The sequence below is a fragment of the Alligator mississippiensis genome, chromosome 8 (genome assembly GCF_030867095.1).
Source record: "Alligator mississippiensis isolate rAllMis1 chromosome 8, rAllMis1, whole genome shotgun sequence".
In the NCBI taxonomy this organism is placed as follows: domain Eukaryota; kingdom Metazoa; phylum Chordata; order Crocodylia; family Alligatoridae; genus Alligator; species Alligator mississippiensis.
The window spans coordinates 22,740,689-22,762,041 of NC_081831.1; the positions used below are offsets into that span (position 1 = coordinate 22,740,689).

A 21,353-nucleotide genomic window follows, 5' to 3' on the forward strand; every position below is an offset into this window, starting at 1 on the left:
TTGCCAGGGCAACACTGCTGCAGTCAGGCTGATGGGATGGAGGGGGGATATCACTGGCAGGGGATGGGGGGGTCATAGCTGGGGGGGACCTGCTGATGGAGGGGGCAGAGTAACCCCCGCTGGGTTTTGGTGGGGTGGGTGCAAAGAGAATGAGGGTGTCCCAGGATGGGGCTGGGAGCCTGGATGCCTGGGTTCCCTCCACAACTTTGGGGTCTCGGGGAGGGGGAAAGTGGGGCTGGGAGCCTGGGTTGCCTCCTTGGCTGGGGGTTGGGCAGGGGTGTGTTTCCTGGTTCAAGTACCACCCAAGGGGCAGGGAACTGATGGGGGGAGGGGGGCGGGAAAGGGCACCTTTAACCCTTGCATGCCCAGGGCTCCGACCTGGTACTTGTAACCCAGCTCACATGGGCACTGGTGGGTGGGGGAGGGGGGACAGGAAGTTGCAGGCAGCCCCACCCTGCAGGAAGTGGGGGCAAAATATGTCCCCACCACCACCCACATACTTCCAGCCAGGGAAGGCAGGGCCCAGCCTGCAGCCAGCCTAGGAGCACCTGAGTCACACTCCCAACCCAGAACCCTAGGTTCTCTCCCAGCCTCTAGGAGTCAAATGCGGCCTAGTGGTTAGTGCAGAGTTGGGGGCATGGAGAGGGAGTCTATTGCAGGATACAGGAGGGGAGTGGGGACTGGTGGTTAGAGCAGTGTGTGTGGTGCTGGAAGGTGGACTTGGGCCCAGGACTCCTGGGTTTTCTTGCTGGAGCTGGGGTAGCCTATCTTCCCCTAGTACAGGTTGCTGGTTCACAGGATGGGGTTCCCAGTGTCAGTTGGGAGGGGGCACTGGGGTGTTTTGGGGTGCAGGGTCCTAGGGGAGTGGGGAGGAGATGGGGGGTCTTGAGTGGGAGAGGGGCTTCTGAGGGGGACAGAAGAGATGGGGGGGGTCCTTAGGTTGGGGGGAGGGGAGGGTAGCTGCCACCAACCCTCACCCACCTGCCCTCATCTCTGCTCAGCTGGGCCCAATTCGTGGGGGGTACATGAGCATTTCCTCACATGGCCCCTCCTCCCCAAAGGTCCTTGCATAACCAGCCATACTCAGGCCTGCAGGCACTGGGATCCAGGCCAAGGCTGTGTGGGCGACGGCAGGGCATGGGAGCCGCTGTCACATGCCTGGGATCCCTGGACCTGGGGTGTGGGGGAGGAAGCAAAGTTGTGCCACCCCGCTTTATGCTTAGCCCCTGCAAAAGGAGCAGCCCCTTCTGCAACTGAATGGCAGGGAGCCTCTAATGGGGAGCCCCCCCCTACATCTGGGGAGTAATATTAGGGACCGCCATTAACTCAGCAGCCCGGGGCGGCACCACATGCCCCTCCCTCAATGCAGAAGGACCCCCTTTTACCCCCACCCTCCCAGTTGGAGATCCTCCTCCCCCTCCCCAGGTATTGGGGGGATTCCATGAGGCAGCAAAAAAAGGGAAGGGCCTGGGGGGTCCCCTGGCCCTTGTACAGCCCCCCCCCCCCAAAAAAAAGGCAAGGTTGTGCTGTGCTGTACAGGCTTTATTCATACACATGGCCTTTCAGACCATTTGGGAGTGGGGGGGCACACAGACTGCCCCCACGTCACTGGGGAGCAGATATTTGCATATGGGTCCCACCCCCAGTGCTGTGCCTCAAGGGGTGTTTGGAGGAGGGTTGGTGTCCCCCACAGGAGAGTGCCCCTTAGTGAACCGTGGGGGGGGGATGTATATAGGGGGTAGGGGCTGAGCAAGGTGCCCGCTGCATGCTGGGCCTGTTAAGGCTTGGTTTGGGGGTGCTAGGGCAGGACAGGGGATCCCCCACCATGGTGAGGAAGGGGTGGGGCTCCCCTGTAGATGTGGTGGGGCCCATGGACCGGCTCTGTGGGCCTTGGGCAGTTGCATAGAGATCAGTGCCAGGGATGGGGGAAGGAGGGACAGATGAGGAGGACCAGTGGGGCAGGCCTCAATTATGCCCTGGTGACATCTTCCAGGTGACTAGGGTTCGATGACATCACTGGGAGTGGCCTGGTGACATCTTCCTGCCAATAAGTGGCCTGGTGATGATGCCATGGGGTGGAAACATCACCCTGGCCAAGCTGGGGCGGAGGACAGGTGGAATTGGGTATGGTGGGGTCAGGGTGGTGTGCCAGGCTGCATGCTGATGCCAGCTAGTGATGTCACAGCCTGCCTTGCAATGACATGATAAATCTGGGAGGTAGCCTAGTAGCAGCTTTGGCAGCTCAGTTACCAGCACAATGAATATTACTGCATGGGAAAGCAGGGGGAGGGGGGGGGGTGTCATACGGGACATGACCACCTGTCCCCCAACTTTAACCCCCCTCCATTCCCCAAAGGCTCGAGCTGCAGCTACCTCTTACCCTGCCACCTGTCCATGAGATCTGGGGACTGGGGCAACTTTGGGGCACTAGGGTGTCGGAGAGGCTAGGTTTGTGACTGCAGCCCCCATGGGGTGTTGGGGCAGGGGGGTGATCACAGTATAGCTCCATTAGTGGATAGGGTATTGTCTCATATATATTTATATATGTATACCAGATATTTATATATGTATAGGTACTTTACAAGGCCTAACACACACAGGACATGCCATTTGCGGAGGGGGTGGAGCCATTGGACCACACAGGGATCCAGGGGTCTCCTCCACACCTTCTCCCCATTGACAGGGAGCTTGGATAGTTGGGGGGGCTCCTCCCCCCTTGACAACAGGAAGGGTGGAAAGGGTGAGGATCCTAATGTGTTCCCCCACGCTTAGGGTCTCCCCACTCTGGCCAGTGTCCCAGTAGCATGGACAAATGTGTGGGGGGGCATGTGCCCCCACAAGAGGCTCCCCCTTAGTGCCATACCCCTTTCTTCTCCAGGGGAGTGGGAAGGGGCCGATTGGGCTCAGGGGGACCCTGCCCCTCCCTCTCTGCTGGGGTCCTGCGTGGGAGGCCCAGCCCATTCTTGGCCCCGTCAGTACAGAGGCATTTGGGGGGCTTGGCCCGGGACCCCAGGGTTGTGTGCTCCTCCACCACCTCCACTAGCCACTGCTCTGGGATGACAGGGGGCTCAGGGGCCCCCCAGGGCTCCACCACAATGGGTGGAGGCCCCTCCGCCACCCCCCGCTGGCCCTGCTCATGCTCCTGCACTGGGCTCAGTGCTTTGGTGGGTGCCCGAGCTGGGGTGGTAAAGGCCTCATCTGTCTGGAGCCCCTGGGGTCTCCAAATGCCACCAGAGAGCTCACGGGGGGCACTGAGAACCTCCAAGCAGGCTGGCAAGGCATCCTTGACATGGCCTGGAGGCTCCTTGGGATGACATGGGGCCTCCTTGATGTGACCTAGAGGCTCCCTGACATGACCTGGATGCTCCCTGCTATGGGTGATGGCTCCCTGCCCCATGGTAATGGCCAGGCCTTGCTTGGTATAGGCCAGAACCTCCTTGGTCAGGGCCAAGCCATCCTTTACATTGCCAAGGGTCCCCTTGGTGAGGACCGGGCCATCCTTGGTGTAGGCTAGAGCTTCCTTAGCTATGGCCAAGGTCTCCTTGTTAATGGGCTCTCTAACAGTGGCTGGGGGCTCCTTGGCAATGACTTGGGGCTCCTTGGCGATGATGGGGGTCTCCTTGGCAACAACTGGGCCTTCCTGGAGGTAGGCTGAAGCCTCCTTGGCTCTGGCTGGGATCTCCGTGGTGATGCCAGAGCCATCCTGGGAGTAGGCCAAAGCCTCCTTGGCACCAGCCAGGGTCTCCGTGGCAATGCTGGAGCCTTCCTGGGAGTTTGTTGAAGCCTCCTTGGTGCCAGCTGGGGTCTCCATGGTGATACTGGCCTCCATGGTGCTGGCTTGATCCTCTTGGCGACCTGGGCGCCGGGTCCCGGCCTGCCGGGCAGCTCCATCACCAGGACTCTCGCCCTCAGCCTCAGCCAGGCTGTGCAGGCCGGGCTCAGGTGGATGGAAGTCCTTGCGGTAGTCAGCATGGGTGCCCTCCAGGCTGAGCTTCCTCAGCGCTGCCTTCTTGTCAGGCCCCAGCTTCTCAGCTGACTGCACCCGCTTGAGCAGGGGTGAGCGGGGTGGCTCAGCGCTCTTGGGCCGGGCCCGGGCCACAGGGGGGGAAGCGTGGAGCTTGGCAGGGAAGCTCTGTGTGGTGTGGGAACTGCCCACGCTATGCCCAGGCAGCGGGGGTGGAGAGGCCTGTGTGGGTGAGGGCGTGTGGGCCAAAGGTGAGAGCGGGATGTTGCCGGCCGACTTGCAGCGGGCCGATCGGTACTGCCGGTGTAGCTTGGGTGACAGCCCATGCAGGGTGCTGGGCCGCATGTGGTGTGAGGCGCCAGCTGGAGAGTTTGGTGTGCTCGAGGCTGGGGAGCTGCTCTGGGATGAGGCACCTGCCGAGGGGGAGGTGGTGAGAGCCTGTGGTGGGGGAACCTCCAGCCTGAGCCCCCGTTACACACTCCACCCCTCACCAGGCCCCTGGATGCCCCTTTTCTAACACAGGTCCCCTTGAATCATTCTCTTACTGCAGAAGGCATCAACCAGCCCCCCACGACGCCTCCCTTCTGACACAGACCCCTTAGAATCATCCCATAGCTTCAGAAGCACTGGCCAGGCCCTATGACACCCCACTTCTGACACCCCCCCCATCTCTCTACTTGGGAGGGGGTATGGCCATAGGGACCACCCCCCACGCTCTGCTCCAGGCCCTGAATTAGCAGGGGGGGCAGGGGCAGAATCTCTGCCATTGCCCAGTCTGCTCCCACCCTGATGGACAGACAGATAGACCTTGACAGCCCGAATCTGGAAGGGGGTCCTTCCCTGTTGGGGGGAGGGGGGGGGGGGGCGGGGACTGTGCATTTACTGGGCAGGGATGCCACCTGGTGGTGAGCGAGATCCCTGCAGTCCACACACATGGAGATGTTGGGGGCCACTCCAACCCCCAAAGGCAGCTCCCTTCCCCATCACCCCTCCTGGGGAAATGGGGCAAAGGCTTCACAAGCTGTGACAGACCCATTTCCCACCCCATCTGTGCTAGGGAAGGAGGGGGCACACACTTTGGGACTCCTGTCACCCCCAGGCCCCCACCCCCTTACCCATGTGCACTATTCCGCCTCCTGCTGCATGATCTCTCAGGCTCCCTGACCCCCCCCCCCCCCAATAAAACTTTCTCACCCCAGTGCTCTCTGACCCCTCTCATCCTGTTATCCCCTGACCCCCAATAAGGGCCCCCCACCTTCTGATGCCCCTTGACTCCCCCTTTCAAAACCTGTTGGTGCCCCTGGCCCCCCCATAAGACTCTCTCCAACCCTTGGTGACACCCATAAGGCCCCCTACTTCTCTGTAAGACCCCTCTACCCCCACGTACCTCACACAATACCTCTACCCCCTCGACCCACTCCCACCACCCCTCCATTCTGCCCCATGCCCCCTTGCCTCCAGGTACCAAGGTAGGCAGGGTCGGGGGCAGCACGGTAGCTCTGGGTGGGCGAGCGGGCACCCAGGCCATGGGTGGGTGAGCCAGGCAGGCTGTCACTGGACGAAAGTGAACGGCTGAGGGAGGACAGTGATCGGCTGGTGTGCAGCAGGTTGGCCTGCTTGGTGATCTTCCGGAAGAGCGAGCTGCGCTTCTTGCTGAGGGGGGAGGGAGAGGAGAGGATCATGGGAGCATAGAGATCACAAAGATCATGGGGTCATAGAAGCACAGAAATTATAGTATCATGGGAGCGTAGAAATCACAGAGATAAAAGCATAGAAATCATAGCAGTCATGGGATCCCAGGAGCATAGAAATAAAAATCATGGGAGCAAATCAGAGCGATCATGGGATCATAGAAATTGCAGCGATCATAGGAGCACAGCAATAAAGATGATGGGAACATAGAAATCACAGTAGATCATGGGAGAGAGATCATAGAGATTATGGGATCATAGGAGTATAGACACCTCAGAGAATCCTAGAGATGTGGGCCTGGAAGGGAGCTCTGGAGGTCTCTCCAGTCCAACCCCCTGCCTGAGGCAGGATCAACCCTTTCCAAGCCATCCCAGACAAATCCTGGGCTGTGCCAATGCTCCTACTGGGACTCATCCTGAGGGTCCTGGCTAGAGGGACTTGCCCCTCCACTCAGGCTCATACTGATCACCTGGGGACAGGAAGGAATTTTCCTGCTGCTCAGGCTGACACAGACTAGGGGGATTGTCTTCTACTGCAGTGAGGCATGGCCACCACTTAGGATCTCTCGAGCACCTATTAAGAACTTTTTCCAGCAGCAGAACGTTGGCTGCTGCGGTCCCCTAGCTTTCCCCGTGGCAGGTAAGGGGGTGATGTCTGATGTTGTGTGGGCCCCCAATGGATGTGAGACTCCACTACAACATTTCCACCGGCCCCCAGGCCCTGGCCCTGCTCCCTCACCTGTCCTGCCCCTCCTTGCTGGTGCTGCGCCGGTTCCTCCGTGCCATCTTGGCCTTGTAGCTGCTTTTCCGGGCCGGTCCCACACGGATGGACGTGTTCTCGAAGGGCGTTGTGGTCACCATCACCTTGTTCCCACTCTGTTGGTAATCGGGGGGGGGGGGGGGGGGGGCACTAAAGCAGGGGGCATGGCCTCCCCTCCACAGGCCATGCCCCAATCAGGCCTGCCTCTGCTATGCAGGCCTTGCCCCCACAGCCTAGCCTACTCATCCTCTCCATGGGTCACACACCCACCCCATGCCCTACCTTCTCCCCACAGGGTCCACCCACACAGCCTAGGCCCCACCTCTTTGCCATGAGCCACGACCACAAGCTCCACCCTGTCCCCATAGACCACACACACCCCCCCTAAACCCAGCTTCCTTCCCATAGGCCACACCCACTGCATGCTCCCTCTTCTCCCCAGAGCCTAGGCCATGCCCCCTTTCCCACAGAGCACACCTATGGTAGGGGACCTACAGATTGGTAGTCACCTGGGGGACAGTGATCACCAAATAATAGAATTCACCATAAGATGCGGAGTGGGTAAGGTAACTAGTAGGGTGAAAGTGCTAGACTTTAGGAAAGCTGATTTCAATGAACTCAGGCGATTAGTCAAGGACGCACTGCAGAGTAGGAGTTTTGAAGAGATGGGAGCCCAGGAAGGGTGGCTGTGCCTTAAGGAAATGATCCTTCAGGCACAGAGGTAGATGATCCCGATGCGAGGAAAAAGAGGGAAAGGGGCCAGGAGGCTTCCTTGGCTGACCAGAGAAATCCAGGGCAGCCTGCGGACTAAAAGGGGAGCATATAAAAAGTGGAAACGGGGAGAGATTACCAAAGAGGAGTACACCTCCTCTGCTCACACTTGTAGGGAGGCAGTTAGACGGGCCAAAGCTACCACGGAGCTGAGGATGGCATCCCAAGTAAAGGATAACAAAAAATTGTTTTTTAGATATATAGGAAGTAAAAGGAAGGCCCAGGGTGGAACAGGACCCCTACTAAATGGGCAGAAGCAACTGGTGACAGACAGGGGGGAGAAGGCTGAACTCCTCAACGAGTTCTTTGCCTCAGTGTTCCTAAGTGAGGGGCAGGACAAGTCTCTCACTGGGGTTGTAGAGAGGCCGCAGCAAGGCACCAGACTTCCATGCGTAGACTCTGAGATGGTGCAGAGTCACTTGGAGGAACTGGATGCCTTTAAGTCGGCAGGCCCGGATGAGCTCCATCCGAGGGTACTGAAGGTACTGGCTGACGTCAGTGCACAGCCACTGGCGGTAATATTTGAACACTCGTGGTGCATGGGCCAGGTCCCGGAGGACTGGAAAAGGGCCAATGTGGTCCCCATTTTCAAGAAGGGGAGGAAGGAGGACCCCGGCAGCTATAGGCCAGTCAGTCTCACCTCCATCCTAGGCAAAGTCTTTGAAAAAATTATCAAGGCTCACATTTGCAAGAGCCCGGCAGGACAAATTATGCTGAGGGGAAACCAGCACGGGTTCATAGCAGGTAGATCATGCCTGACTAATCTAGTCTCTTTTTATGACCAGGTTACAAAACGCCTGGACGCAGGAGTAGGGGTGGATGTCGTATACTTAGACTTCAGAAAGGCCTTCGATACGGTATCCCACCCCATACTGGTGAACAAGTTAAGAGGCTGTGACTTGGATGACTACACGGTCTGGTGGGTGGCGAATTGGCTAGAGGGTCGCACCCAGAGAGTCGTAGTGGATGGGTCGGTATCGACCTGGAAGGGTGTGGGCAGTGGAGTCCCGCAGGGCTGGGTCCTTGGACCGATACTCTTCAATATCTTCATCAGCGACTTGGACAAGGGAGTGAAGTGTACTCTGTCCAAGTTTGTGGATGACACAAAACTGTGGGGAGAAGTGGACATGCCGGAGGGCAGGGAACAACTACAAGCAGACCTGGATAGGTTGGACATATGCGCGGAAAACAACAGGATGCAATTAAACAAGGAGAAATGCAAAGTGCTGCACCTAGGGAGGAAAAATGTCCAGCATACCTACTGCCTAGGGAATGACCTGCTTGGTAGAACGGAAGCGGAAAGGGATCTTGGAGTCCTAGTGGACTCCAAGATGAACGTGAATCGTCAGTGTGATGAAGCCATCAGAAAAGCTAACGGCACTTTATCGTGCATCAGCAGATGCATGACGAACAGATCCAAGGAGGTGATACTTCCCCTCTATCGGGCGCTGGTCAGACCGCAGTTGGAGTACTGCGTGCAGTTTTGGGCACCGCACTTCAAGAGGGATGTGGATAACCTGGAGAGGGTCCAGAGAAGGGCCACTCGTATGGTTAAGGGCTTGCAGGCCAAGCCCTATGAGGAGAGACTGGGGCATCTGGACCCCTTCAGCCTCCGCAAAAGAAGGTTGAGAGGCGACCTTGTGGCTGCCTATAAGTTCATCACGGGGGCACAGAAGGGAATTGGTGAGGTTTTATTCACCAAGGCGCCCCCGGGGGTCACAAGAAACAATGGCCACAAGCTAGCAGAGAGCAGATTTAGACTGGACATTAGGAAGAACTTCTTCACAGTTCGAGTGGCCAAGGTCTGGAACGGGCTCCCAAGGGAGGTGGTGCTCTCCTCTACCCTGGGGGTCTTCAAGAGGAGGTTAGATAGGCATCTAGCTGGGGTCATCTAGACCCAGCACTCTTTCCTGCCTGTGCAGGGGATCGGACCCGATGATCTATTGAGGTCCCTTCCGACCCTAGCATCTATGAATCTATGAAAACCTCCATAGCCTCAGCCCCACCTCCTTCTCACAGGCTACACCTACCCCATGCCCCATTCCGTACCCACAAGCCCCACCTCCCAAGTCCCACCCTCTCTCTAGGCCCCACCTCCTCAGCACAGGCCCCACCTCCACAGCCTAGGCCCTGCCCCTGCCATCAGAACCCACCTCCCACCTGCATGCCCCACTTCCATACCACAAGCTCTGCCCCCAGGCCCCAGCCCCAGCACTGACCTTGAGGATGAGCTCCACAACCTCGGTGTGCACCAGCCCATGCACAGGCTCCCCGTTGACATGGGTGATGAGGTCACCTGCACACAGGCCTGCCTCGTGGGCCGGACCCCCCTCCTCCACATGCTGCCAGCCAAGGAGGGAATGGTTATCAGGGTGACCCACAATGCAATGGGGCTTCCTTTACCCAAAATGCCATACACACAGCACACCTGGCAGCCTGCCCTGCATAGATAGGAGACGAGGGCCCCACTCCCCGCATGCCATGCTCCCCAGGGGACTGACGCCTGGTTCCCAGCATGACCTGTTGCTCTGTTCCCACCCTGCCTTGCTGCCCAATGGATGTGAAATTTCACTTCCAGTATGCCCTGCTCCTCATTGGTGTGAGCCCCCATTCCCAGCATGCCCTGCTCCCCACAGTTCCTAGCATGACCCACCCAGCACCCCCACGCACCCAGACGACATGGTGCACGCTGTAGACGTCGCTGTCACCCATGTAGACACGGATGGCGCGCAGTGTGAAACCATACTGCTTGCCTGCACGCTGGATGGTGATGGGCGAGCGCAGGCAAGTAACAGCTGGCGACAGGTCCCGGCTAGGCGATGAGTCCCGCGATGATGGGTTGGATGATAGCGACCGTGGTGACATGGGGCTGGCCAGTGGCGAGCTGCCATGTGGCTCCACTATGGGAGGAGGGACCCAGGTGTCTGGGTTCCTGGCTCCACCCACACTGACCGCTAGCCCCTGTTACCCTCCCAGAGCTGGAGAGATTCCAGGTGTCCTGGCTACCAGCCCCTCCTGCTCTTACCCAGCACCCACTCCCCTCCCAGAGCTGGGGGTTGAACCCAGGTGTCCAGGCCCCCAGCACCCTCTGCTGTAACCCCCCGGCCCCCACTCCCCACCTAGAGCTGGGATAGAACCCAGGTGTCTGAGCTCCCAGCCCCCACTGCTATAACTACTAGACCCCAGTCCCCTCCCAGAGCTGGGGAGAAAACCCAGGTGTCTGTGCTCCCTGCCCCTACTTCCTCCAACCCTTCAGCCCCACCTCCCAGCTCCAAGAGAGAACCTGGGTGTCTGGGCCAGGTGGTACCTGCGGGGATCATGACAGACAGGGCAGTGGCCGAAGCCGACTTGATGACCTTGCCAGGTGTGCGAGGGCTGCGCTTCTCAGGGGCAGCATCACCGGTGAGAGGGGGATGCCGGGCACGGCGCAGCACCAGGTCCGTAGCCCGTGGGCCCTGCCCTTCTGCACTCCCTGCTTCAGCCCCCTTGATCATGTCTCCTGTGGACACAGGGGTGGATGGAAAGGCTGTGGGGGGAGTGCCACAGACCCACAGGGCAGCCTCACCCAAACCTGCTGGGAACTTTCCTGGTACTGGGGAGAGAACACAGGCACCCAGCTCCATCTGGGTCTAAGCCCCACAAAACTCTAGTTCCCTCCCAGATCTGGGAAAGAACCCAGGCATCCAGGTTCCCAGCCCACAATGCCGATAGCTACCGCTTCCCTCCGAGATCTGGGAAAGAACCCAGATGTCCAGGCTCCCAACCCCGCACAGCTCCAACCCCCAGCCTCCACTCCCTTCCTATAGCTGGGAGAGAACTCAGATGTTTGGGCTCCCAGGCCCCCCTGCTCTCACCCCCTAGCCCCTACTCCCCTCCCATAGATGGGAACAGCCCCCCCTTTCCCAGAATGCCTTGCATTCCCCAGAATGCACTGTCCCCAGCTGCCTACCCAGAATCTTCTGACTTGCCCACAGCTGTTACCAAGCATGCACTACAACCCCCCCCAGCATTTGTCAGCCCATTACTAAGAATGTCCTTCCCTGGTGGGGGGGCAATTACAGTGGGGCAACATGAGGGGCAGTTACCCCTAGGGTAACAGAGTACAAATACCCTGGGATAATGGAGGCAATTAACCCAGGGCAGCATGGAATGTTGGAGGGCAGTTACCTTGGGATACTGGGGTTACCTGCGGCAATGGGGAGGCAATTACCACATGGCAATGGAGGGCAATAACTATGGGGTAACAAGAAGTAATTACCCTGACATAATGGGAGGCAATTATCCTGAGGCAACAGTGGGGCAATTACTTCAGAGCAATATGGGGGAATAACCCTGGGGTAATGGGGGGGTAATTATCCTGAAGCAATGGAGGGGCAATTACCCCAGTGCAAGGGGGGCAATTACCTGCATGGCTGTCGGGGGCAGGAGTCTCGTGGGCTTCGGCAGGCGGGGAAGCAGCAGGGCTGGGCCCAGGGCTACCACTGGTGGTGCTGCGAGAGCCGGGGGGGCCGCGGGGCCGGGCCTCAGGCTCTTCAGGGCCGGGGGGGCCACGGCCAGGCTCCAGCAGGGCTGAGAAGCGCCGTCGGGCACCCAGGGGAGGGCTCGAGTCACTCTCCCCAAACGAAGACTCCGAGGCTGAGAGACGCTTCCTGCAGGGGAGGGAGATAGGAGTGAAGGCAGAAGAACCCCCCACGCTGCTGGCAAGGAACCTGAGCATCCAGATTCCTAGCCATCCCCCCTGCCCCGCCACTGTGCTAATTGACCAGATCCCCAAAGCCTTCCCAGGAGACAGCAAGCAACTCAGGAGTCTGGGCTCCCAGTCATCCCAGTTTTAACCCCCAGGCCCCACTATCCACCCTGACCTGGGGTAGAACTCAGGTGTCTGGGCTCCCTGACACTTCCCGCTAATCCCCCTCCCCGCCCAGCACTGGGAAGAACCCAGGTGTCCAGGCTCCCAGCCCCCTCTGCTCTCTCTCCAGCCCTGGGGCAAACCCCGGCATCTGGGCACTCACATCTCAGGGGACCCTGTGCGCCAGCCACGGTCACGGGGCAGCCCCAGTCCCTCGCGCCGCCCCCGCTCGTCCCGGCCTTTGCCACTCCCAGCTGTGCCTGGACCCTTGGGCTCGTGCTGAGACAGGTGCTCCATGCTGCTGTACACCTGGAGGGGGCACATACGTGTTCACATGGCCCAGCACGCCCTGCCCTGCACACGACCCCTGACCACGCCTCACATGCACCCCTGATCCACCTCTCACACATGCCCATGCACTGGGTCCACCCCTTGCACATGCATGTACACCCAGTTCACTCCTCGCATATGCATGGGCATTGTAGCCACTGCATGCACATGCCCTGGCCCACCCTTTGCACACATATATCCCTCACACACACATGCACTGTGCACCCAGCCTGCCCCTCATACAGGCATATCCCTTGCACATGCACCTGCCCAAACCCTGCCCCCATGGCTAGCACATGCATGGACTAGGCCTCCAGCTTGCTCACACCCTGGCCCTGATGCACAAACTCCCACACCAGCACAGCCTTGGCCCTGCCCCAGCATGGCGGAGCGTTGAGAGAGCTCTAGAGGGTCAAGGGGATTGAGAGGGATTGGGGGTACTGGGAGGGGTTTGGGGGGAGTCAGGGGGATTGGAAGAACTGGGGATACCTTGCTGAAGCGGGGGGAACAGGATGAGAAGTGCCGGATCTCCACGGGCTCATCCTCTGTTGTGTCATCTTCATCATATGAATTCACATGATGGTAGCGATCTGAACGCGCTGCAGGATACCTATGTCACATGTGGCCCCAGAGCTGGAAGCAGCCTGGCCCTGATGCCCCCCCAGAGCCAATTGCATACTGGCCCCTGGCACACCCCAGAGCTGGTTGCCCCCTGCAATACTCCCCAAAGCCAGCTGCATCCTTGCCCCCAACATGCCCGAGAGCTGGTCACACACCAGTCTCCAACACCCCCCAGAACCAGCAGCAACCCAGCCCCTGATGTGTGGTTACATCTCAGCTCTAACACCTCCATAGAGCCAGCCATACCCAGCTCCCGGCCAGACATTCCACCCCAGTGAGGAAAGCCTTAATCCCCAGTCCCTAATGCACACCCCCACCCCAGAGCCAGCTGCACTGTGGGAGTTCTGAAGGGGGGAGGTCCCATGGGGGGGACACAGGGGAGTGTCACTTGCTGTCAAAGTAGCTGGTGTCCTCCTCGGACTCAAGGTGGGGAATGAACTCGGCCTTCTGCCGCAGCAGCCCTGTCCAGTCCAGGTCCTTGAAGAAGGCATGCTGCTTCACCTCAAAGGCCCCACCTGCCACACACACCCAACACATTTGCACATGCAGGCACACAGGACACAGAATACAGCATCAGTGTTACAGAAGGGGGGGGGGGACGACAAAATGGGAGTGGGGGGCAGAGGAGCCTGATGGGGTTGGGTGGGGTCTCAGAGGTTAGGTCTGGCTGTGGCAGGAGTGTAGGGGGCAATAGCCAGGGTCTGGGGGGACTCATTGGAATACTGGAGAGGAGAGACAGTACTGGGGAGCAGGGAGTGTGATAGGGAAATTGGGAGGCTCATTGAAGCAGTGTGGGGGGGTCAATGCTCGGGGGTAGGCATCCATAGGGTGATCTGAGGGAGCAGGTGGGAAGGTGGGGGCTCATGGGGGGCTAGGGGGTTCTGGGATTCCCTGGGGAGTTTGGAGGATCTGAAGAGGGGGGTCAGCGGGGTTTGTGGGTGGGGGGTCAGGGTGCACATGCGATCTAGTGTGGGTTCCAAGGGTTTCCAGGTCTAAAGGAATGGAGAGGTCTGTGGGGTTTTGGTGGAGGAGGCTGTGGGGGGAGTCTGTGCGAGGCTTGGGGGTCTATGGGGGATCAATGGTAGCACTGGGGAGTCAGGAGGGTCTGTGGGAGGGCTGGGGTGTCCAGGGGACCAGGGTTCCCTGGGGGATGGGGGGTCTGAGCATAAAGGGGGTTCCTGGAGGGTCTGGGGGGCTCCTGGAGTCTCACCGGCACCAAGGCGCAGCAGCGGGTTGGTCTGCAGCAGGGAGGAGATGAGGTGCTGGGCGTCGGGGGGCAGCGCCTCATCCCCCTCGGGCCACAGGATGTCGTCTGTGGGGGGAGGAGGTCAGATGGGCTTGCTGGGGCCACAAACCTCCTCTGAAACAGCCCCAGAACAAGACCCCTGCCCCCCATCCACCGCCCTGCCCCCCACCCCCCAAATCACTCCTCAACCCCCCTCACTCCCAGCATCCCCCAACCCCTGGTGCACTCCCCTGGCTCCTCCCATCCCATATTTCACTCCTCCAGCATACCCAACCCCTGCTTGCCCCTCCACCCGACGCACCAGTGATGACCTGGCCGAAGAGCTCCTCAGGGGTGTCCCCAAAGAATGGCACGCAGCCCACCAGGAACTCGTAGAGCACGATGCCCATGGCCCACCAGTCCACTGGTTTCCCATAGCCTTGGCGCAGGATCACCTCAGGTGCGATGTACTCAGGTGTTCCACACACCTGTCCCATGCCAGAGGAACATTCAAGCCCACTCCCTGGAATCTCAAAACCCCTAGGCTCCACCCCCAATGGATCCCAGGCCCCAACCCCTGGAATCTCCAGTTCATGCCCCTGGGGGCTGAGGCCCCACCCCCTGGGATTTTAGGACCCCGCCCCTCAGGAGCCACCCCTAGAATCTCCAAGCCACACCCCCAGGTCCCAAGGTCCACCCTTGGAACCTTCAGGCCCCACCCCACAAGGGATCCAAGCACTGCCCCCTGAACCCTCCAGTCCCCCCACCCCCTGGAACTAGGCCCTGCCCCCTGGAATCTCCAAGCTCCGCCCATAAGGGACCTAGGCCCCACCCCTATGGACACTACACCCTGCTAACAAAGACCCACATGTCCTGGCCCTCCAGGTCCCAACCCCTGGACCTCCATGCTGCAACCCAACGGACCCCACAGCTCCACACCCCAGGCCCCCCCCCCCCCGGCCCCACCTGCTTGTCGAGGAATTCGCGGGCATCCTTCTCCACATGGCCCTCATACAAGTTGGTTGTGAGGCTCATCAGCCCCATCTTGGACAGCCCGAAGTCCGTAAGCTTGATGTGCCCCATGGAGGTGATGAGCAGGCTGGGGGGGAGGGGACCTGAGTGGGGACAGGGGCACACAACCTCCCCCAGATGCCCTCCCCAACACACACATGCAAGGGGTGGATGGGCAGATGGGGAGGGGGCCACAGGGACCTAGGAGTCCAGGCCTCCGGTGACAATAACCCACATCTCCCTCCACAGCTGAGAGAACACAGGTGTCCAGGCTCCCTGCTCTAACCCCCCAGTCCCCACAGCCCTCCCAGAGCCAGGAGAAACCAGGCATCTGGGCCCTGAACCCCCCTGCTCCAGCCCCCTGGGACCCAGGTGTCCAGGGCCTACTTGTCAGGTTTGAGGTCACGGTGCACGATGCCGTAGTTGTGTAGGTACTCAAGGGCCAGCACAGTCTCAGCAAAGTACAGCCGGGCCAGCTCCACTGGCAGTGCCCCTATGTTCTTCAGCAGCGTGGCACAGTCCCCGCCTGCAGGGGGCCCAATCAGCCCCACAAACTGATTTAGACCCTGCCTACCTGCTGGGGCCATTCTCCCTGGCTCCCACTTGGTGGCTGAGATGATGCCTTGGCTCCGCCCATCCATGCCCAGTGGCCCTACCTACTTAGACCAGTGCCCCTGGTCCCACTCCACTTTGGCCACACCCCCTGGTCCCACCCATTTGCCCACTCCCTCTGGTTCTAGCCATTTGGGACATGCTCCCCTGGCTTCAGTCAGCCAAAGACCATGCTCCCCACTGAGATCATGACCCTATGGGCACTCTGGTCATGGTGCCACCCCTAGTCCCACCCACCTGATGAGACCATGCCCCTGGGCCTGGCACTGAGGCCATACCCCATGCCGGCACCCAGTTGGGCTTTGAGCCCAGACCCACCCACACCACGACATCACTGCCCCCAGCATGTGACATCATGAACCATGGCACATGACATCACACTCTGTGGCATGTGACATCACTGCCTCTGGTGCATGACATCACTTCCCCAGCACATGATATCACCTCCCATGGCATGACATTATGGCCTGTGGTGTGTGGTATCAGCCCTGTTCTGGCATATGATATCACCCCACACTGGTATGTGACAATATCGTACCCAGCATCTGACATCACCTCCATTCCAGTGCATTACATCACAGCCCCCAGCATGACATCACTGCCCTGGTCTGTGACATTAATGCCTCCCCAGTGTGTGACATCACCCAAGTGTGGTGCATGACTCCATCTTTGGTGTGTGACATCACCCCCTCCAGCACGACACCACCTCCCCTCCGGTGTGTGACATCAGCACAGCCCCAGGGCCTGCGCACCTTCCACATACTCCATGACCATGCAGAGGTGGCGGCGGGTGTCGAAAGAGCAGAACATGCCAACCACAAAGGGGTTCTGGGCGAAGGTGAGGATGTCACGCTCCACAAATGCCTGCCGCATCTGGTTGCGCAGCAGCAGGTTCTGCTTGTTGATCTTCTTCATGGCAAAGCGCTGCCGTGTCTCCTTGTGCCGCACCAGGTACACAGCCCTGGGGGGGAGGGGGAGGTCATCCCCAAAGCCCAGAGCAGGGAGAGAACCTAGGCATCCAGGGACCTTGGACCTCTCCCAGAGCAGCGAGTGAACCCACGTGTCCAGGGACCCTACACCACTCAGAGCCCAGAGCGGGGAGGGAACCCAGGCATCTGAGGACTTTGCACGCCACCCGGAGTGCAGGGCAGGGAGAGAACGCAGGTGCCCAGGGAACCTGTGCTCTGCCTAGAGTCTAGAGCAGAAGGGAGCCCAGGCGTCTGGGGACCATGTATCCCACCTGCAGCCCAGAGCAGGGAGGGACCCCAGGCACCCATGCTCCACCCCCAACTCCAGTTGCTGCACCCCACCCAGGTTCCACAGTGCTGAGAGAACCCAGGTGTCCAGGACCCAACCCCTGCACTAAACCTTGAATTTTCAGCAGGGAAAGAACCCAGATGTCTCGGTCCCCAGCCCCTGCTCTGTCTCTTGTATCCTGCCCTGATTCCACAGCAGGGAGAGAACCCAGGTGTCCTGGTTCCCAGCAACCCCTACCACCACCGGCCCTGCTCTAACCTGTAGGCTCCACTCCCCAGAGGAGGGAAAGAACACAGGCATCCAGGCCCCTCCTGCACACTCACCCATAGGCCCCATTGCTGATGAGTTTGATGGTCTCGAAATCTCCTTCCCCAGGTGGCTTCTTGGGCCTCAGTGACCCCCGGCTCTGGGGACAGAAGGGGCCCAGGGGTGAGAGACCATGGGGGGAGCATGAGCATGTGCATGTGTGATAGTGCACATATGTGCAAACCCTTTGCCCTGCTGCCGCCTGGCGTGGGGGACAGCAGGATGGGGCAGTTCCAGACCTTGCCCCAACACATATCCTGGGCCCCACTAAGGATATGCATATCCTGGGGTCTGACCTCAGCCAAGTCATCTGTCTCCGGTGTGTTGGAGCCACCACTGTCCTGCTCCTCCAGGTGAACTACGTCTGGAACAATACGGGGGGTGGGGGTCATGGGAGCCCCTGGGGCAGGGACTGGGCAGGCACATGTGCAGTCACATGCAGTCCTTGGGTGCACACATACCCACACTCTGTGTGTCCGTGCAGCTGAGCATGCTTCCACATGCACATGTGCACAGTAACACCCATGCAGTCCCACACCCATGTGCACAATAGCACACATCCAGTCCCACATCCATGTGCATGCTAGCATACGTGCAGTCCCACATCCATGTGCAGTTGGCACATATGCAGTCCCACCCACATGTGCATAGCAGCACACATGCAGTCCCAGTTGTGTGTGCCCTGCCCACTAGCACCCATGCAGTCCTACACACATGTGCATGCCAGCACACATGCAGTCCCACACGTGCCCCGTAGCACATATGCAGTCCCATACGTGTGAATGCTGGCACACATGCAATCCCACACACATGAGCAGAGAAGCACACATGCAGCCCCTTATACGTGCCCAGTAGCACATATGCAGTCCCACACAGGTGTATGCCTTGCCCCCCCAGGAGGCACCTGGGAAGGGGTCACGGGTGAGGCCAAGCTGGCTGATGATGTAGCGTGGGATGTCAGTCTTGACCAGGTGTCCTTCCTTGGCATGATCTTCAGCTGCCTCCAGCAGGTGGTAAAACTCCTCGGGGTTGAACTCCTGCATCCCCCCCCCCCCCCCACAACCCCACATTAGCCAGAAGGCTGGGGAGGGGAGGAGGGGGACAACCACCGCCTACAAGCCAGAGCCCATGAGATAGGGGCAGCCAGCAGGGGGTACAAGCATGTGCATGAGGGGGGCAGGAGCGGTGGGCTGGGATCAGGCAGTCTGCATGTGTATGTCGGGGGGGGGTCAGAGCCTTGTGCGTGTGCATGCATGTGTGTTGGGGGGCATCCTGTGCTGTTTGGGGGGTTGTTTGTAGGCAGTGGCCACTATGAGTTGCTCCTGCTGTCCATGTAGATTGGCGTGTGCATGCATGTTTGTGTCAGGGGCCTGTGGGCAACATGTGCACATATGAGGGGTGAGGGAAGATGTTCCTGTGGACATGAGTCTCAGTTATCTGTGTGTACTGGGATACGCACCAATGTGTGTGCACAGCAGGAGAAGGGGGGCTGTTTAAGGCATATGCATGTTTCATGTGCCATGCAGATGCGGTTCACATATGTGTGCGCTTGTGTGGCACAGGGTGGGCATATGTATCGGGGTGGGGGGTTGGAAACGTGCACATAAAAGTGCACATGCACATACTTGCATACGTACATACATATACACCCTCCCTCCTAACCATCCTATCTCTCCTGTGGGATGCTTCCCCTGGGTCATGGGCAGGGATGGGGTCCCATGTGTTTCCTCCCACCCCACCTCCCATGTCCCTGCCTCTGGTTGCCAAGGTGGTCCTCTAGCAACCCTGTACCATGGCCATTGCCAAAGCAACCTGCAGCATCAGCAGCGGACTCAGTCAATGCGACACCAGCCCCGCCCCCCAAACCTGCTGCCTTGACCCATTGGCTTGATGGAGGCAGCAGTTCAGCAATTGGCTGGTGCATTGCCAGGAGCAGCTGGATTGGCTGGCAAAGGTGGTGCAAGCCCTAGGGTCTGGACCTGGGATTGGGCCCCTCTCCAATGATGTCACCCTATGGGTGGAGGACACAGAGGAGGGAGGGGTCCAGTAGGGTGCCGGGGACTCCCACACACCCCGGCTCCATCCCCAGTGTGGCAGGGCAGGGTGGGGAGTCCCAATGCCTGGGCTCTTTCCCTACTGCGGGAGGTGGCCTGGCTTTGTTGTGTGGGTCTCTTGGAACAGCCCCTAGTCCCCCCGGCCCTGCCCCCCCTCACCAAGCACTCAAGCAGCCGGGCTGGGCGGGAGATGATGATCAGCAGCTTCTTCACCAGCTGTGTCACCTGGGCCACTTCCTCACTCTGAGACCGCTCATAGGCCTGGGATGGGGGGAAGCATGTGGGTGCAGCCCCCCCGGGTACTTCCATCCCTCCTAGATCCCCCCCATCCCCCCTGGGACCCCTACATCCCACCCTGGACACCCCCATTCACTCAGGTCACCCCCAGCCCCACTGGATGCCCCCCCCCCCGGAACACCATCATTACACCCAGACAGTCCTATGCCCCTCAGGCTCCCACAGTTACCACCCCCCAGATACCCCCCATCCCCCCATAAGAACTCCATTCCCTCCCATTCTCCCCCACCACCTCAGATACTTCCATCCCCCCTGGGGCACCCCGCAAGAGACCTCCCATGGCCTGCAGGCACTCCCCCCAGACATGTCCAGCCTTGCTCACATCCTGCAACAGGGTCTCCACATTGCCCTGCAGCTCATGGAAGTAGGCTGAGGTGATGAGGCCACCACGGGCCTTGGCCAGGCAGTCACGGGCCAGCTCCAGCACCTGGTGCTGGATGAAGCTGAGGGCACCATCAGCCAGTGGCTCTGGGCCCCCTGTTCCCACTGCGCCCACCAGCTCCCGCAGCTTCTCCTCCATCTGCGCCGTAGCCTGAGGAGGGTGGGAGGCAGGTGTGGAGGTCAGGGTGGAACCCAGGTGTCTGAGCTTAGGGACCCCACAGCAGGCCTCATGCCTAGGGCCCATGAAACCCAGGTGTCTGGGTTCTTAGCACCATCCCCCCAACTGTAACCACTAGGCCTCATACAGGGGTCAGGGAACCCAGGCATCTGGGTGCCCAGCAACCACTACTGTAACTACTAGGCCTCATGTCTAGGGCTCAGGGAGCCCAGAAGTCTGCGTTTCCAGCAGCCCCCCAGCACACCTTGTGCCTGGGGCTCAAGGACCCCAGGCATCTGGGTTTCTGGCATCCCCACACTGAAACTATTAGGCCTTATGCCCAGAACTCAGGGAACCCAGGGGTCTGGGCTCTTAGCACCACGCCCGCCCCCCGTAACCACTAGGCCTCATACAGGGCTCAGGGAACCCAAGGCACCTGAGCTCCCAGCACCCCCATCCACCTGCATTGCAAAACCACTAGATCTCACCCCCAGGGCTCAGGAAACTCAGGTGTCCGAGCTCTCAGCCACGCCCACTGCAACCACTAGGTTTCATTCCCAGGACTCAAGGAACCCAGGTGTCTGGGCTGCCCCCAAGACCCTACCTTGGGGAAGCGCTCCTTGTACACATGGTTCATCATCACTATCTCGTTATCATAGGACGAAGGCGACCGCCCAGGGCTGCAGAGGGGAGGGAACGTGTCACAGACCCCCTCGTACCGAGATGCAGCCACCTCTGGGGAGGGGCCCGGTGGCCACACAGAACAGCGTCAGGGCTCTGCATGGGACTTGGTGCTCCCTGGAAGTGGCGTTGGGGAGACTGGCATTGCCTGTCCAAGCATAGCTCCCCCTGGTCCCTGCAGCGCATCTCAGGGAACCCAGATGTCCAGTCTGCCAGTCCCTCCCACTGCAACCACCAGACTCCCAGGCCCCCTGGGAGACCTGGAACTCCCCTGAGGTCTCCCATCGCAACTGCCCTGCTCTACTCAGTCCTGCCCTTAAACAACACCCAAGGCTCTGCCCACCCTGCTTAGCCCCTCTCGCAGGCCCCAAAGCACCACCCCATGC

The 21,353-nt window shown here is 59.8% G+C and overlaps 1 protein-coding gene across 2 annotated transcripts in view; it reads right to left on the reverse strand.

Moving 5' to 3' along the window:
• Positions 1-1,527: 1,527 nt before the first annotated feature.
• MAST1 (microtubule associated serine/threonine kinase 1) overlaps positions 1,528-21,353 on the reverse strand; it is a 30,223-nt gene continuing 10,397 nt past the window's right edge. For both annotated transcript variants that reach the window (XM_059732277.1, XM_059732278.1), the window contains 21 exons: positions 20,891-20,966; positions 20,071-20,280; positions 19,611-19,712; positions 18,302-18,434; positions 17,694-17,761; positions 17,415-17,497; positions 16,587-16,795; positions 15,610-15,748; positions 15,178-15,310; positions 14,534-14,699; positions 14,197-14,298; positions 13,379-13,501; positions 12,855-12,964; positions 12,199-12,344; positions 11,591-11,835; positions 10,494-10,685; positions 9,857-10,086; positions 9,406-9,528; positions 6,395-6,531; positions 5,430-5,617; positions 1,528-4,377 (listed from right to left, as the gene is read on the reverse strand). In XM_059732277.1, the coding sequence (XP_059588260.1) occupies positions 2,852-4,377; positions 5,430-5,617; positions 6,395-6,531; positions 9,406-9,528; positions 9,857-10,086; positions 10,494-10,685; positions 11,591-11,835; positions 12,199-12,344; positions 12,855-12,964; positions 13,379-13,501; positions 14,197-14,298; positions 14,534-14,699; positions 15,178-15,310; positions 15,610-15,748; positions 16,587-16,795; positions 17,415-17,497; positions 17,694-17,761; positions 18,302-18,434; positions 19,611-19,712; positions 20,071-20,280; positions 20,891-20,966 (4,441 nt within the window). In that variant the 3' untranslated portion in view covers positions 1,528-2,851. The remainder of the gene's footprint in view (positions 4,378-5,429; positions 5,618-6,394; positions 6,532-9,405; positions 9,529-9,856; positions 10,087-10,493; positions 10,686-11,590; positions 11,836-12,198; positions 12,345-12,854; positions 12,965-13,378; positions 13,502-14,196; positions 14,299-14,533; positions 14,700-15,177; positions 15,311-15,609; positions 15,749-16,586; positions 16,796-17,414; positions 17,498-17,693; positions 17,762-18,301; positions 18,435-19,610; positions 19,713-20,070; positions 20,281-20,890; positions 20,967-21,353) is intronic.